Here is a 16,915-nt window from a genome sequence, read left to right on the forward strand (position 1 = left end):
AAATGTTTTTTCCACATCAAATCTGCTAAATACAAAAAACTGACAATCATGCTTCCCATAAGACTCTTGGGAAGGCAAGAAGGGTTAGATGTCAAAGAACAGCAGACGTGATTAACTTGAGATGAGAGACAGACACAGTTCCTAACCGTAAAGGTTTGCAAAGCGTGGTCCGTTATCCGCAACATTCGCATCATCTTTATAGATATGAGAACTTCGGGGGCTCACCAGACTTACAGAATCAGAAGTTCTGTGGGTGGGCGGGCCTCGTTTTAACCAGAGCTTCAGATAATTCTGATGCCAAAGGTGATTATCCATGAGCTAACTCCGTGTGGAAGAGAGGAGCTTGTGCTAACGTTTTTGGTGGTTGGAATTTGAGAGTTTGGAGCTTTGAAAGTCATAAGCAACCAACTCGAGATCAGGTTTCTGGTCTTTTCTCGTGTACAAGAAGGGAGATAACCAGTAACATTCTCTTTTCTAACAGGTAAGGAACCTGAGGAGCGATTGTCACAGACTAAATTGCCCCTTCCACCTAAAAGGATGGAAGAAAACTGAAGACAGTGGACGAAGGAAGAAACGATGAGGGCACAAGACTGCACTGCCACCAACTATGCAACTACTACTCATGAAGGGCCCCAGCGACCAGCCCAAAAGCCCCATTCCCCCACCCAGTGCTCGGACGGCTCAATTCTGTAATACAGCCGCCGCACTTCCAGACCCCAGCCAATAGCAACCCAAACTTCGCAGCCAATCAGAGCCCTGCGCTTTTTCTGGCGTTCTGCGTGCTGCCCTGGAGACGGGTTGGACCGATCCAAACGCGGAGGGGTGCGAAACTCGCAAGGCCAGTTACCGACGCTCTGAGCCTTGCCTTCCCAAGCACGTTCTACCCCGGTTTGGGGTCGATCGGTGAACTCGTCCTAACGCTGGGCGCGGGGCCATTGAAGTTGACTTGGGGCTACTGAAGTTGACCCTAGCGGCTCCACTTCTCGGCCGTAACTGCTCAGCCAATCAGCGCTGGGCGCTCAAACCGGCGTTCTGCGTGCTGCCTTGGAGACCGGCTGGCCGAATCCAAACCCGAAGGGGTGCTTCACCTACACGGCCTCACGGTGCTCTTTTCGCGTCCCGCCTTGCTCCATTGCTTCGCCCCTTGCCTTTGGCCAGTGGACTCGTCTTCATGCGCGGGGGCCGAGACGCGAGCACTCGAGCTAGCTAGGTATCCATCCCATGGACCTGCGGCTTCTCACCACCGAGCGAGCAGGTGAGCGGCAGTGGCGGTTTTAGGGGCCACGAATTTATGTCCTCGTCTCTCTCAGCGTTCGCCGGTCTGCAGGGGGGCCGCCCACCACTCTCTCTCCCTCCGTGGACCCTGTGCCCCCAGCGCCCCTTCTCTCTTCGGGCTCCGCGTTTTTGTGCTTGTGTTGAACTCTACAAAACTTTTGATTTAGGGTACACGGGACACTTCTTCTAGGACCTGGGTTCTGGAGATGCGCTTTACAGACACCTCAAATTCGGAGCTTTCTCTCTTAAAACTCTGGTTTAGCTTCCTGGGTTCTAAGCTGGCCTCGCTGACTGATGTCGTTGGACGTGGGGAGGCAGTGAAAGCCTCCAGTTTGGAGGGGGGGGGGGGTAACGGGAAGAGAGGGTGCTAACGTAGCGACTTAGAGCCTACGCTTTCGAGGTCAGACGAAGCTCAAAGCCTGCAATTGATTTGGTCCGAAAAGTGCTGCGAGGAGGAGCACCAGTTTAGTGCCCCGTGTAGTGCCCGCCGCCTCTTGTGCTCTCGGGAAAGGTTGACTTGGATTTCTAAGGTAGCGTGCAACCGGAGGGCTGGTTAAAACGCAAATTGCTGGACTCCGCTTCCAGAGTTTTCTGATTCAGTAAGGTCTGGGCCCCAGGGTGGGGAATTTGCACTTCTCAGTTCCCAGGTGTTGCTAATGCTGCTAGAGAGCGAGTTTAAAGATTTGAAGGTGTGGATGACTAGGAGAAGGTTCTTGTCTTCACCTGCGTGCCCCTGCTGCCTGGTGTGTTTCAGAGTTTGAGTATAGGCCCAGCCCGCTGAAATCATAAATGCTTCAACTGCTGATAGGTGTGAGTTGCTCTGTTGATACCTGGGTGAACTTGCAGATTAAGAGAGACTTAAAAGATGCACAGTGCTTTTTAGAAAATGTGCAAGACTAAACTGTGGTGTCTGGGAATGCGCACTTGAATGAGAAAACTATAAAGGAAGTCAGGAAGTGATTACTTTTGCGGGGAGCATGAGGAGTTGTGATTGTCCAAGGCTCAGGGAAGGACTTCTTGGCAAAGTGCTGTCGCTGGTCTGGGTGGTGATTACAAGGATGCCCTTCTTGTAATAATTCTTTAAGCTATATGTTTATTTTGTGGGTTTTTTTGTATTTGTGTTTTGTTTTACAATTTAAGAAGTTACAACACTTAAAAAATGCATTAGGAAGTCTGAGGTGAGGAACATCCTTAGACTGAATAAAAAAGAATCTTGAAGTCAGTGGTTTTCAAATCTGAAAGATAATTTATCAAATAGTCTGAGTTCTTATTTTGCTGTAAGGACGTTGAGCCCATAGAGAGAGGAGATACTGCAGGTATAAAACCACCCTTGTCTAAGCCTACTCTGTAATTGATACGTTTTGTTAATTTCAGGCTGTGTGCGCTGCTCAGATGCCTCTATTCAGTGAAAGATTGAGGAAATGAATTTGGCCTGACTCAAATTCAAAATTTTCAGATTGTATTTTTCTTGTGGCCTAAAAACTTGTTCTGAAGGAATCACTCATCTTATATAAAAACTTACTTTAACATCTTATGCTGATGTATCATAGCCAGTTTGTGAACATTTAAAATCTCCGGTTATTTTTTTTGACACATAATTTCTCCTGTGAAGCCTGCATTTTGGTGGCTCGGGAGTCAGGACTGGTTCTCTTTACCGGAACCAAAAGACTGCCAGATATTTCTCCAGAAAAGATGGCCTTATTTGGCATCAGCAGGGAATTGCAATTCGTTTTGTGTAACCACGACAAGACATGGTGCAGTTCCCCAGCTTGGCAGGGAAGGAGAAAGATTTTATAAAGGGGAAGAGTAAGTTGGGAAGGCTGTAGTAGACAAAGACTCCATTGACGGAGTTCTTGCCAGGAAAGAAGAGGAGTCTTTCTTCTTCCATTTGGGCTTGCAGGGTATGAGAGTGCCCCACTTCTTGTCTCCCAACTCTGTTTAATCGAGGTTTCTGTTTAATATGTATATACATATTTTACATTTCTCTCATTTGATCAAGATCTTTCTCTGAAAGCATCGCTGATCAAGAGTCAGTTTTTGTAGTTGGAGTGGCTTTTTGTCCCTCTATGTCGGAAAATATCTTTTCCTGGGTATGGTGTCTCAGGTGGAGGGGAAAGTGCAGAGTGGAAACCTATTAAGATAACAGTTACCAAGGAGGGGAAGGAGAGAGATCTACCAGGCATTTTTAATCTAAAATCTATGTGTTATCAAGGTCACAGACATTGGTGATCATTTGACGTCTTATGCCATCATCTAAGGTTTGGCAACCGTATGGTTAGCCCATTCAAGATGGTTGTTCTCTTGGTTTCTGTACATGCCTTGCTCGACCACGCCCTACTTCACTCACAGGACTATCCAATCCTTTTAATTAGTCTCTGGTACCTGATGAGCCCACCTGACATCAGTTCCCCTGTAAATGGTAGACTCCTCCTCCCTCAAGTAGTGAAGATTGCTGCCATGTCCTGTTCTGCCTGCTATCTGCCACACAGTGGGTTGTCTCTCCAGCACCTTGCTTCAGGCCTTTAAGACCCCCTGTCCAATAAGTCACTAATGTCTCTGTCGCTGACTCCAGGTTCTCTCTTTGAGGCTGAGCAGTTGCGAGGCTCACAGGCCTGCAGGGTGCAGCCCCACAGTGACAGACTTCCAGCAGGCCAGATCCGCATACCTTGGGAAAGCTGTCTCACTGGATGTTGTCTGCTTTAATTCCGAAAAATCTTTACTTTCAGGTCACCAGTTGCTGTGCAGGTCCAGTCAAGAGTTGTGCACTTTCTTTTCATGTGTCACGTGAATCCAAAAGTTGTGTTCCTTGGAGTTCGGTGGCACAAGGGTTGGTTAGTAATACTCAGTAGGGACCTTTCTAGTGATGCTGAAGATGGTTCTTCTAGAAATGTCTTTTCCAGTAAACAAACTCTCCAGGTTACAAGGTGTGATGCTGGAGGTCTTTGTTTCCTGAGGGTGCACTATAAAATGACTGCCCTGCCAAAACATGCTTATTTTTCGTAGAAGCAATTAGGCCTTTCAGTATTGGAGTAACTCTGCATTTATTAGTTGTGGATTGTAAGAAGCAGGAGCCCAGGGCATTGGGTGTCCTGTGACTATCTCAAGAGGTTGAGAGTTTCTGAATTACAGAAGGGTTGGATCTGAGATTTAGAAGGACCAACAGCGATGCTTTTGGTCGAGATATTTGGAGGGCCTCTGTGTTTTGCCAGTTGAGTTTTAAGAATGCTGGTCCTTTAGCCCCATGAGGGACAGTAGACTGTCTGCAAGCAAAGGTTTTGGTCCAGTGTGACAACACACAGATCATGACTAAATCGTACTTTATCTGTTAGATGACACAGTATGTAATCCATTTGCCACTAATTAATGTTTCCCCAGTGGTATTGATTCATGAAGGCCGTCATTTTGTTAGCAGACTGACAAAATGCATATACAGGAATAAGGAGTGGGAATTTTAGTCTCCCATATGGCAGTGCTGTTCCTTAGTCCAAACCAAAGCTTTTTCTTTTATCAAACCAACAGTTGTTGAATTTCTAATCTTGTTTTTCCTTTTCTGAGACCAACTGTTGGCCCTTTGGGCCAGTTTTTCTAAATTATCATTTTGGGAAATATCTCTTTGGACCACGACAGAGGTTTGGTTGCTGTTGGTCCCTTTAAGGGCAGCATTTCTTGCAGCAATATTAATAGCAGCCAGGTGATTTTGTTCTGCTTCTGGAGAGTCAAGCTTAGAATGCCCCAGAATCTTAATAATAGCTCACCTGGCAGGTAAAAGTATTGCATTTAATCATTTCTGAACATAGGAGCCACTTGAAATTTTATTTCTCCTGGAAGTAAGGAAGCCATGTTACTTCCTTAGCATTCCAAGATTTTGAGCTACTCTGAAAGCATATCTACTATCAGTATAAATATTGATACTTCTGTTCTTGGCTGAAGTATAAACCCCTGTTGTTTAGTTGCTAAGTTGTGTCTGACTCTTTGAAACTGCATGGCCTTGTAAAAGACTATGTCTGATTGTTATTCAGTCATGAATATAAGGTGATTTTGTTGGCCAAGAAAATGAAGTTGTTTTAGTGGGTGGTTTAAAAAAAATGATTTGAAAGAGTTGGCAAACTTTCTCCAGTAAAGGGCCAGATAGTAAATATTTTAGAGGGTGTGCAGGTCATAGGGTCAGTCTTACTACTATTCAACATTGCCGTCGTAGCTGGAAAGCATCCTTAGACAACGTATAAATGACTGGACATGGCTGTGTTCCACTTACTTACAAAGGAGTCAGCAGGCTGGATATGGCCCAGGAATCAGTAGTTTGCTGACCACTGACTTTGAATAATATTTGAATTGACTCTTAAAATCTCTGTGGGTTAGATAGAAATGCTATCATTCCATATTTATTTACATAGTGTTTTCACATGCATTGTCTCATAGTGTTTTCACATGCATTGTCTCGTTTCTTGTAATTTATGGTGAGATGGGGCTTATTACCCCATTCATTACACAGTTACTGACAAAAAGTGCTTTCCGGTGTAACAGAGTAAGAGCTGTATCAAGATACATTGACTGAAATCTCGTTCATTCCCTGGTTTTGTTCCATGTGTTCAAAATAGATGTCATTTTCATTACTTTTGTTAAGGTCTTGTTGCTAGGGAGTTGAATATTGGTTTGTGAATTCTTTTATTTATTTTTTTTCCTTAGTTTTTTTTCATTTTATGAAAACAAAGACACTTGTATCAACATTTGTAGGCGGATTTTTGAATTTATAGAATTATTAGATTTATTTATTACATATTTTTTATTACATAGATTTATTTATTACATAGCTTAGGCTGATCAATCATGCAACTAGTTTGGGTTTTGAAGTGTCATTTTTGTTTACTTTTTAGGAGTTAGAGATGCTATTAGACTGTCATTTTATCGAAGGTGAGAAGTCAACCCAGAGATGGAAAACTTCATCCTGTATGAGGAGATTGGCCGAGGAAGCAAGACTGTGGTCTACAAAGGGCGACGGAAGGGGACCATCAATTTTGTAGCTATTCTTTGTACTGATAAGTGCAGGAGGCCTGAAATAACCAATTGGGTAAGTCAAGTACCTCTCCCTTTGGGAAACCTCTCCCTTTGAGAAAGGACAGAAAAGACTATCAGAGCAAGTAGTATGTAAACAGAAGTCGCTGATCTCACTGCGGCCTACAGTACATTTTCAGTCTGGGATGGGTGACCTTCTCTCTTTGGTGCCAACAGTCCTGAATAATGGCTACTAAACATACTCAAGTATCAATAATTAGCAACTTAGATTTCTGGCGTTTGTTTTTTTTTATGAGTCAGGGAAAATATAGTCTATATCAGATCACTTAAAAATAAATTTATTTGACTGTGACAGGACTTAGTTGTGGCAGGTGGGATCTAGTTCCCCGACCAGGGATCAAACCCTGGCCCTCTGCATTGGGAGCTAGGAGTCTTAGCTACTGGACCATCAGGGAAGTCCCTAGATCATTTACTTCTAAATTTAGTACATGCTTATGAAGCTTTCCAAAGGAAGGACATTAGGTGAGACTAACTTGGGTTTAAAATAGTTGTACCACTTTACAGCCCAGACTCCTTGGAGCAAACCTAGCTTTTTTTTTTTTTTTTAATTGTGGAAAAATACACATAACAAAGTTTATCATCTTAACCATTTTTAAGTGTGTAGTTTGATATTGTAAGTACATGCCTATTGCTGTGCCGCCATCACCATCTTATATGAGGTACTTTTCAGAAACAAAGTACAATACAATGGTGATTGCCAGGGAAAGGGGAAGTGGGGAATTATTGTTTAATGCGTAGAAATTTTCATTTTTGCAAGATGAAAAGAATTCTGAATGACTGAATAATCACACTCTTAGTACTTAGCCACAAGAGTTGAAAACTTAGGTCCACACAAAAACCTGCACACAGATGTTTACAGCAGCTTTATTTATAATCGAGATGCCCTGCAGTAAGTGAGTGAATAAACAAACTGGAACATATATACACTGGAATACTGTTCATTAATAAAAGGAAATGGGCTATCAAGCCACAAGTAGACACAGAGGAACCTTAAATGGACATTCTTCGGTAAGAGAAGCCAGTCTGAAAAGGCTGCATAGTGTATGATTCCAGCCATGTGACATTCTGGAAAAGGCAAAACTATGGAAACAGTAAAATGATCAGTAGTTGCCAGAGTTTGGGGGGTGGGGGAGAGTGGAAGGGATGAATAGGTGGAGCACAGAGGATTTTAGGGCAGTGAAACTCTTCTATATGATAGACGCTATAATAATACAAGTCATTACAGATTTCAACAAACTCATGAAATATTCGGTTTTCCCCAGAGACCTTACCATTATTCATTTCCACAGCAGTGTGCAAGGGATCTTATTTCTCCACACTGTGGCCAACACTTGTTATTTTTGTCGTTGTTATTTATTGTTATTTTTGTCGTTGTTATTTATTGTTATTTTAAACAGCCATCCTCACCTGCGTGAGGAGGTGTTGGCTTTTGAGAGGTGTGTGGACAGTTGAGGGAAGACAGGTGTATGGGACAAGATGCTCTCTAGTTGGTCGATTCGGAACTGGGAACAGGAGGAATTTCTCTTCTGATTACGTTTTCACTGAGGTGAGAATCTTAAGTCTTCAGTTAGGGGGAAGGGGCAGGCAGTGTTCTAGAAAAGAGGAAAGAAAAGGTGTGAATAGGTCATCTGGAGGGCAGACTGGCTGGGGCCCTTTGAGAGTGGGGTTCGTCAGTGGAAGGCAGAGCAATCAGCATGGTTTGTGTCTGCTTCGGTGCCTTAGGTGTATGCAGACTGTGGGGAGGGTTGCACTGAACCAGAATTGCAGTCCTAGAGCAAGTGAGCTGGAAAGGGAGTGAGTGGTGGTCATGGATTAGGGTGTGTGGAAGAGATTTTGGAGAGAATAATATTACCAGTTAAAAAAAATCTAGCAATGCTGTCCAATAGACATATAATGGGGGTTATAAATCTAACTGTAAAGTTCATAATATCTACATTGAAAAAGGATAATAAATAGGTGAAATTCATCTTATTAATATATATTAGTCTCATATGAGATTAATAATACCATGTATTATTTTTTCAGTGTGCAACCAGTGAGATATTTTTCTAATTTTGATGTTGATTGTTGGGTATCTGGTGTGTATTTTACACTTGAAGCTCATCCCAGCTGCCGCTCCGGAGCACAGTAGCCCTCTGTGGCGAGTCCTGGCCACAGTATCTCCTGCACTGGCCAGTGGAGGCTGCACATGGGTGATGGAGGTCTGGGCGGAGGGTGAGATGGGCAGAGCGGTGTCTGGAAGAGTAGGTACTTGGCAAGTATTGAGTGATGGGGAGTCAGGAGGAGTGTGCTGTGGCCTGAATTCTTTTGGGACTTCTGTATCTCCTTTATTTTTTCACTAGGACCTCCCCTTCCCAAGCCAGAATTAGCAAGGCTACCTTTAAACTTATTTACCCAGGGTTCTCCCCGCTTTCTAGTGGCCTTATATTGGGGGTTTATTACAAGATGCTCCTCAAATTCTCCCTTGGTCACTCTGTTTGGTTTTCTCCTCATCTGTCTTCTAAGTCATGTAGATTAGTTCTCCTTTCTTTTTGTTACAATATGAGCCCACCAAGTTGTTCCTGGAGTGTGCTAAATTCCATTTCTTAAACAGGGAGCTCTGTATTTCAACAAATTATGGGCTCATTAGCCTGTGTTGAGTGACAGTAGAATTTTTTTTGGTTTGTTTTTCTTTCTTTCTTTTTTTTGGTTTGCTTTTCAGTGAATATTTAATAACAAGGTAGATGACATATGCTTATCTAATATTTTTGTATCACTGAGGGTAAAGCAAAATGTCCTGTTTACTGGGTAAGTATGACCTGCTGTATGTGGACACTGCAGTGCAATTTAAAAAATAGTGTAATTATAATTTCAGAACTTCAGAATCTGAATAGGTGCCAGTGTTCTCTCCTTTTTTAATATGGGAAAAGAAAATCCTTTGAAGATCATTTGAAGCTTGGACCAAAATTCCATAGCTGTATTATTAGGATCACTCTGTAGTCTTCAGGATTCCGATACAAGGGAAGCTTCAATTCAGCCTTTTAGGGAAGACATTCCAGCTCTCATGATCTCATCAACCAGGAGAATGTTGGTGGCAATCACAGTGCAGGAGTGAGGAAGCTGTTTCTTTTCACAATAGTTATTCCATATGCCTGCTTCTGCTGCTACCATTGGTTCACCAGTGTTCAAGTCCACACCCACAAGCTGACCAGATTCTGAATGTTCTGCTTGAACTTTAATTAGTGTTTCCTGAAGGTCAAAACCAGAGTTCTGAGGAAGAACCTTGGGAATAATGAGCAACGCATCAGCAAATGCTTGGACTCCAAGCTGGGCCCTGCCCTTTACGCTGGGCTTGTGTTTATCCAGGGCTTCTGCCGTGTCCACTTCCACTGAGCCAGCACCTGGGACTGCACAGCCATCATCAAGAGCATTTTTAACAGCCCTCAAGCCATCTCTTATTGCATCTTTGATTTGAGTAAGCGTGTGCTTATTTGGTCTTTTGATCAGTAATGTGACACAGCGAGGATTGTTACATTTCTCAATAAAGGTGAACTTCTCTTCTCCCAATGTATATTCATAGACAAGTCCTGCATGTCCCAAACAATCAGGATTTAGGTCATCAAGAGAATTTAGTGCTATCCCACCACAAGCAAGAGTCAACCTTTCCATGTTTCTCCTTTTAGCTCTGCGCAGAGCTATTATGCCTTTTTTGGCAAGAGCATCTAAGGAAAGGGGATCAATTCCCTTTTGATTAATAACAATGAATCCTTTATCTGAATCACCACAGACTTTCTTTTTCAGGTCGATTATTTTTTTAACTCTGTCTTTGATGAATTTCTTTTCGGCTTTCACTAATTTCTCTCTCTCCTCTGCACTCGTGTAAAAAAAAGCCAGAATTCACTTCTGTTTTTTCATATTCTGATGACACGTTGCATGTGAGGATGTATGCATCTTCTCCTCTCTTCATATCAGGATGCTGTGCCCCGTGGTCCAAAACAAGACCTCTGATCAAGCTTGTATCTATTTCAGATTTATGTTTCCTCTCCATGATCTCAACCATGAAGAGATCAATAGGTTCATCTTGTTTTTTTAATGGCCAAAATGGAGTCCACTACAGCCTCTGTTAGGACATCAGCGAGTTCAGCATGAACTTTAGTACGAAGAGATGTTCTGGCCACGTCTATAAGTGTTTCCCTTTCCATCTCTTTGCTTACTTTGACTTGTTCCAAAAACTGAAGTGCCTTTTCCTTTGCAGCTTCAAATCCTTCTGTAATTATTCTGGGATGAAAACTTTCAGAATTGTAGACATCCGCCTGCTTCAGCAGCTCTCCAATGATGAGGACATTGGAAGCAGTACCATCATCAGTTATGTCATCCTGGGCTGTTGCTACTTTGGCTATTAAGGAAGCTGTTGGGTGTTGAATTTGCATTTCAGGAAGCAGCACATTTCCATCTTTAGTGAGTTTGGTGTCTCCAGCACCAGAAACGAGCATCTTCATGGTGCCCTTAGGCCCCATGTTGGTCCTCAGCACGTCCTGCAGCCCCCGGGCCGCGCTAATGTTGACCGCCAACGCCGCCTGCGCTCGGGCCGCCTTGGGGTTCAGGGTCTTCACGGCTGCCATAGCTGACCCAGCAGAGGAAGATAAGGGGACACGGCGTGGCGAAAAGCCCCGAGCCGGTTCCGACAGTAGAATTTCTATTTTTTTTTTATTTTTAAGAAAATTGGAAAGCAAGGATCCAGTGCACTTTGATAGTCAGTCATCAGCAATTCTGAGTCTTGATGTTTATACACATTTTGTAGTTTTAGTTCCTATATTTAATGGGATTTTTAAAGGGAGAAAGCCGAAAATCCCCAAAGCAACTTAATATTTTTTAATGGACACGCTTTTGCATCTTTACTACTGAGTTTTTGAATTCACTCTTGTTTTTTGTATACAAGTATTCTCATAATCCATTGGAAATGTACATTTTAAGATCAGTATGTTCACACTAGGGCTTCCCTGGAGGCTCAGATGATAAAGAATCCACCTGCAATGCGGAAGATATGAGTTGGATCCCTGGGTCGGGAAGATCCCTTGGGGAAGGAAATGGCAACCCACTCCAGTATTCTTGTCTGGAGAATTCCATGGACAGAGAAGCCTGACAGGCTGTACGGTCCATGGGGTTGCAGAGAGTCAGACACAACTGAGCAAGTAAGCATATAACCATCATTCTTAATGTCTATGTTTTAAATTATTTATTATTTTATTCCTCTGAATAAGTTCCATTGTTTTCTTATCTATTTCCCAGGTGTGATATTTAGGTGTTTCTTAGTAGATTCAAAGGTTTTAAGAACTTTTTTTCTTAGTGTGAATGCTGTGTGTGTTTATAGGTCCGTCTGACCCATGAAATTAAACACAAGAACATTGTAACTTTTCATGAATGGTATGAAACCAGCAATCATCTCTGGCTCGTTGTGGAACTCTGCACAGGTAGGAATAAAGAAGTGCTATGATTATAGTCACTGTATAGGTTGCTTTGAAAAAACATATGATGTAGGTTTTGTTATTTTTCACTTTTTCTTCTATTATGAATATAAGCATACTATTGACTACATTAACTTGAACACCTGTTTTTGATATATTAGGGACAGGAAAAAAACAAAGGTGTTTGGTAAGAGGAAGAGATGCAGTTTAGGGTTAACTTTACTTTGGTATAAAATAATACTATATCATCTTCATAAAATTTAGAAATAATTTTTAGTGATGATTGATGAAACAAGTTTTTCCATTCAATAGAAAGAAAAGATTTGAGGTCAACTACCTATTACCTAATTAGTTCTTATTTTTTTATTCTTATGCAAAGGATACTTGAACTAGTAAAACTTAGGCAATATAGAAAAATAGCTGAATCAACAAATTCCACCACCTGGCAATAATTAGAGATAAAAGCTCTTGCTTGATAAAATTTTCCAAGACTGTATACAGAGAGAAAGGTGACTAAATACATAGGTATTGTCTGGACTTTTAGTTTCAGTGTCTTTAGGAAAAAATGTAAGAAGTACCACAGTTATACATTGAGTAATAATAAAGAATCATTAAAAAGATGAAATGTAATCATTTCTAGCTTTATGAGTCTCTTACCTGTTGGCCCTTAGAATTTATAAAGCAATTATGAGAGAGCTTATTTGGAATAGTAAATTGTTTGCATTTTGCATTTTATTTTTTGAATCAACAGGAGGAGATGGTTTAATTTCTTTCATCAGATGTACACACTGTTGAGGTGATCAGGGGACTCCACCTGTGTTACTTTTTGTTTCAGCAGTTATTTCTGACCCCTGGCTGTTGTAGCAACCTAACTCATTTATCCCTATGTTTGGAATGGTTCCTCACCCACGGAACAAAATGAACAGAACCCAGAATGCCTCCTACCTTCATCACAGGAATTCTGATTGAACTTTCAGCTGCCAGAAAAAAAAAAGACTTCTTTTTCTGTGAACTTGACTTCTAATTATAATCTTTTTTTTTCTAATTATAATCTTGATCCTAAAAAAAAAAAAAAAGTTTGTTTCTGACACTTAGGTGGTAGAATTATGACAGGGATCTTGCAAGGATATAGACGTGGAATTCACAATGTGTCTGCCACTGACCTTTTATTTCATCAGTAGTATACATCAGAATTTGTAATTTTCTAATTCTTAAGAAGAGCACCTTTTTGTGCCAGGCAGTACTTGCGGAATGTGACCTAACTTTGCGTGGGGGTAAATGTGACTATCCTTTGCACAGTGTGATTAAAGTGTACAGTTTATGGTAGCACTTAACACTAATTTCTGTAGCTGTTTCTTTCCTGAGGGGTCTGGAGTGAGAGATCACAGTGCCAGAGCGATTCTTCCTTCACTCCACTGGCGTATTTATTGACTATCCTTCCAGGCCGAGCAGCCATTCGCCCTTAGCTGGCTCTGGAGTGTGGAGATTCCTGTTAGGGTTCCTGGACCAGTGTTCATTCATGAGTATGTTTCCCTGTCGGATTGTCCAGATGAACTGATTTGATAATGTTTTAATGCTCAGGTCCCAGCATGGAACCTTTCTAGAAGCACTGTCTAATGTTGGTGGGTTAAAGTGGGTGATTTTAATCAACTTGCAGGTGGTTCATTAGAAATGGTTATTGCTCAAGATGAAAATCTCCCAGAAGATGTAGTGAGAGAATTTGGAATTGACCTGCTGACTGGATTACATCATCTTCATCAACTTGGCATTCTCTTTTGTGATATTTCTCCTGGGAAGGTAATTCATGAAAGTTTTGATTCCCTGACTGTTTGTGTCTCAATTTATAATGCTTCCTCAAAGATGTTTTTATTTTTAGATACAACTTTGATATATTTAGAGCATGTTGAAATTTTTTAGTCAACATTTTTTTTTTTTAACAAAAGGAAGTACATAGTATTATATTTTAGGTTCCTATTTAGCTGCCTATTGAAGTACCTTTTAGAAAGTGAAATCTCCCCTCCTTTCAGGATTCTTGGAGTAAGTATCATTGCTCCTGAGGTACATTGTGAATGATGAGCTCAACAGACATATAGAATAAGACTCTTTGTTCTTAAATTATAGTTCACACTTATGAGCCATTATTTTAGTTTGATAATGACATTCTTGACAATGGGTGTTTGATTCCTGCTATTTTATATCAAACATTTTTCTTTTCTGGTAGAACTAATTACCCATCACTAATTGTGTTTCCGTGTTGTTGAGTCACAAACCTGCTTAGTGTCTGAGTCACATCAGTATCACTCACTGATGCTGAGATGCTGTGTGTCCTGGACCAGTTACCCTTTCTGTCTCTGTGTAGCTTAGGTTTCTTGCCTGTGATGTGTGTGTGTGTGTGGGGGGGGGGGTAGATAGTTCAAGGAGATAGTGAGAATGACATATTAGGTTTGGGTGACATTCATAGGACTTTTCTGGTAGATGGTGTGCTCTTAGTCAGTGGTACCTCTTACCTTTATGAGTTCATACTCTTAGGGGTTGTATGTGTTACTGCTCTTAGTTGCTGCTTCTCCTTTGTTAATGAAATGAAAAGTTGACTATGTCTTCGTTAAATGTTACTTTAAGCCATCTGTATAAGAACATAATGAAACCTACAAAAAGAAAACTCCATAAAAACTCTCTGTAACAGACATTCTTATTTGAAATATTCATATACTTGTTTGAAGGCTATAACCACTTAACTGTGTTACAGCCCTGAATGTAAATGGATGGGTGTAACTTTGTTTTAAAAAAACCTCCATTTGTGGACATGGAAATGTCAGTTTCATTTTCACCTGTAATTTTCACCTGTCAAGAAGTATTATTTTCATTTTTTTCAACCCTTTAGAGCCATAAAAACCATGCTCAGCTCATGCTTGTACAAACATAGGCAGTAGCAGTATATGGCCCAGAGGCTATAATGTTCCAGCTCCTATATGTGAGTTTTTTTAATGAGGTCTCATATCAGCTGTTCATAATCTTGGAGTTTCAGGCTGATATATGAGGTAACTTTTATTCTAGAACTGGGTTTGGAGGAGTTCCAGCAGGATGCCTATATCTGTAAATGGAGTTCTGTTGGAACAGCCACACCCTTTCATTTACATACTGTCGGTGGTTGCAGACTTGAGAAGTCAGGGCAGAAATCGTATGGCTTGCAAAGTCTAAAATATTTACTAACTTAAGAAAAAATACCTGCCACGTGCCAGTGGTTCTGCAAGTGAGTTCCCTGGACCGGCAGCATCAACATGACCTGGGACTTGTTAGAAATGCAGGTTCTTGGGCCTCACCCCAGACCTATTGAATCAGAAACTCTCAGGGGAGGGACTCGTTGTTGTCTTAACAAGGCCTTCAGGTGCTCAAAAAAAAAGTTTAAAAGCCACTGTGGTAGACTAACTGACATCCTTAGTATTTGTGACTAGAAGTAAAGAGTAAACTTTAAATTGCTTTTGAGGATCAAAAAGCCCCTTGCGAGGGAGGGAAAAGATAAAGGTCAGAGAACACTGGTTCCTGGTATAGTTTCAATATCAACAGATAACTTCTAATCACAAATTATATTAGCAGACTTGAGCACTTTTCACATGCCCATCACGGTCAGAAGCCGTTTGCATTATGTATAACCTCAGTCCTTAAAACTATCTGAAGTATCACCTTCCCCATTTTATAGGTGACGAGGCTGAGATTTACAAAGGCTAAGTAATTTCTGCAGGTTAGACTGCCAGTAAGTGGTGAACTAGGGGTCAAATCTAGGTCTCTAACTTCAGAACCCTCAGTCTAAACCCTAAATCACACTTCCTCATTTAAATAAACAACCCCTAGGACTGGTGGGTTTCCAAATCCTCTTTCAGCTGTCACTGAGGGTTCGTGAATAGATTGTTTCATGGACATTCTTCATCTTTCCCAAAAGACTACTGTTTCCCTCTGTGGTTTTATGACACATTTTTCATCTGCATCTGAGAAGGGAGAATTTAATACTTGATTCTATTAGTGTTGGATTTATATTTCCTAAGCTGCATTTCGGGGCTTCCCCAGTGGCTCAGCAGTAAAGAATCCTTGTGCAGTGCAGAAGACCCGGTTCAATCCCTGGGTCGGGAAGATCCCCTGGAGGGGGGCATGGCAACCCACTCCAGTATTCTTGCCTGGAGAATCCCATGGACAGAGGAGCCTGGCGGGCTCCAGTCCACAGGATTGCAGAGTTGGACATGACTAAAGTGACTGAGCACGGCATCTTCTTTTAAAAAAAATTGTGTTTAATTTTCTGAGTTGTGATGAAGCAAGAAAGTCAATACTCAAGGTTCTGTGGTGAGATTATAAGAGGTACGGATGGAAATGAAAATTATATTGAATTTGCTTTTGAACACATTTGTTTCTTCACCTTTATAGATACTCTTGGAAGGGCCTGGAACACTGAAGTTTAGTAATTTTTGCTTGGCCAAAGTGGAGGGTGAAAATTTGGAAGAGTTCTTCACCTTGGTGGCAGCAGAAGAAGGAGGAGGTGACAGCGGGGAAAATGTAGTGAAGAAAAACATGAAAAGTAGAGTGAAAGGTATGAGATGAGCTTCAAGGTCAGAACTACAGTGGTGGGCCACCCAAGTCACGTGTTTTGGAGAAAATGTCCACTTTTTATGTTGCCAGCCAAATGATGTATTGAAAATAAATGATAAGGACCAGGAGAAGCCTGGATTTATGGATGGCTTTGTCTAGGACCTAAGGTTTTCCATGTGAATCTAATGCCGTTTAAAGCACAGGGAACCTCTGAAAAAGCCTCCTTCGCTTCATCACTGACTGCTCGTTAGAACGTAAGGAAGGGGATTTTGTCTCCCTTCCTGCTGTATCCTCAGCACTTAACACCGGTGTCTGGCACACACCAGTAGCTTGGTTCATGTTCAACATTGTTAAGTAGCTAATATTCTGCAAGTATGGAAGATTTTTAGGGATGCATCCTTGGGAGGTGGTTTTGACAGTGAGAGGGGGCCTAGGCTGTTAGCTCACTGTGTTTGAGGGGAGAGTGTGAAGTCAAATTCTTTCTTTTTCCTACTTTTTTTTTTTCTTTTGACCATGCCATGTGGCATGTGTGATCCTAGTTCCCTGAC

The 16,915-nt window shown here is 41.6% G+C and overlaps 2 protein-coding genes across 4 annotated transcripts in view; one reads left to right on the forward strand and one right to left on the reverse strand.

Annotated features, from left to right (window-relative positions):
• The first annotated feature begins 953 nt into the window (after nucleotides 1-953).
• Nucleotides 954-16,915, forward strand: part of ULK4 (unc-51 like kinase 4) — a 502,923-nt gene continuing 486,961 nt past the window's right edge. The window contains exons 1-5 of one of the 3 annotated variants that reach the window (XM_043443377.1): nucleotides 954-1,255; nucleotides 6,150-6,343; nucleotides 11,699-11,798; nucleotides 13,450-13,589; nucleotides 16,206-16,368. In XM_043443377.1, the coding sequence (XP_043299312.1) occupies nucleotides 6,206-6,343; nucleotides 11,699-11,798; nucleotides 13,450-13,589; nucleotides 16,206-16,368 (541 nt within the window). In that variant the 5' untranslated portion in view covers nucleotides 954-1,255; nucleotides 6,150-6,205. Of the gene's footprint in view, nucleotides 1,256-6,147; nucleotides 6,344-11,698; nucleotides 11,799-13,449; nucleotides 13,590-16,205; nucleotides 16,369-16,915 lie in introns of those variants that run through there. The other 2 variants (XM_043443375.1, XM_043443376.1) reach the window with 2 other exon arrangements.
• On the reverse strand, nucleotides 9,104-10,949 carry LOC122425071 (T-complex protein 1 subunit zeta-like). The gene is given in 3 exon segments (XM_043443393.1): nucleotides 9,104-10,215; nucleotides 10,217-10,417; nucleotides 10,419-10,949. Coding segments are annotated over 3 exon segments (1,587 nt in total). The 3' UTR covers nucleotides 9,104-9,360.

This window comes from Cervus canadensis, chromosome 22 (assembly GCF_019320065.1).
Source record: "Cervus canadensis isolate Bull #8, Minnesota chromosome 22, ASM1932006v1, whole genome shotgun sequence".
In the NCBI taxonomy this organism is placed as follows: domain Eukaryota; kingdom Metazoa; phylum Chordata; class Mammalia; order Artiodactyla; family Cervidae; genus Cervus; species Cervus canadensis.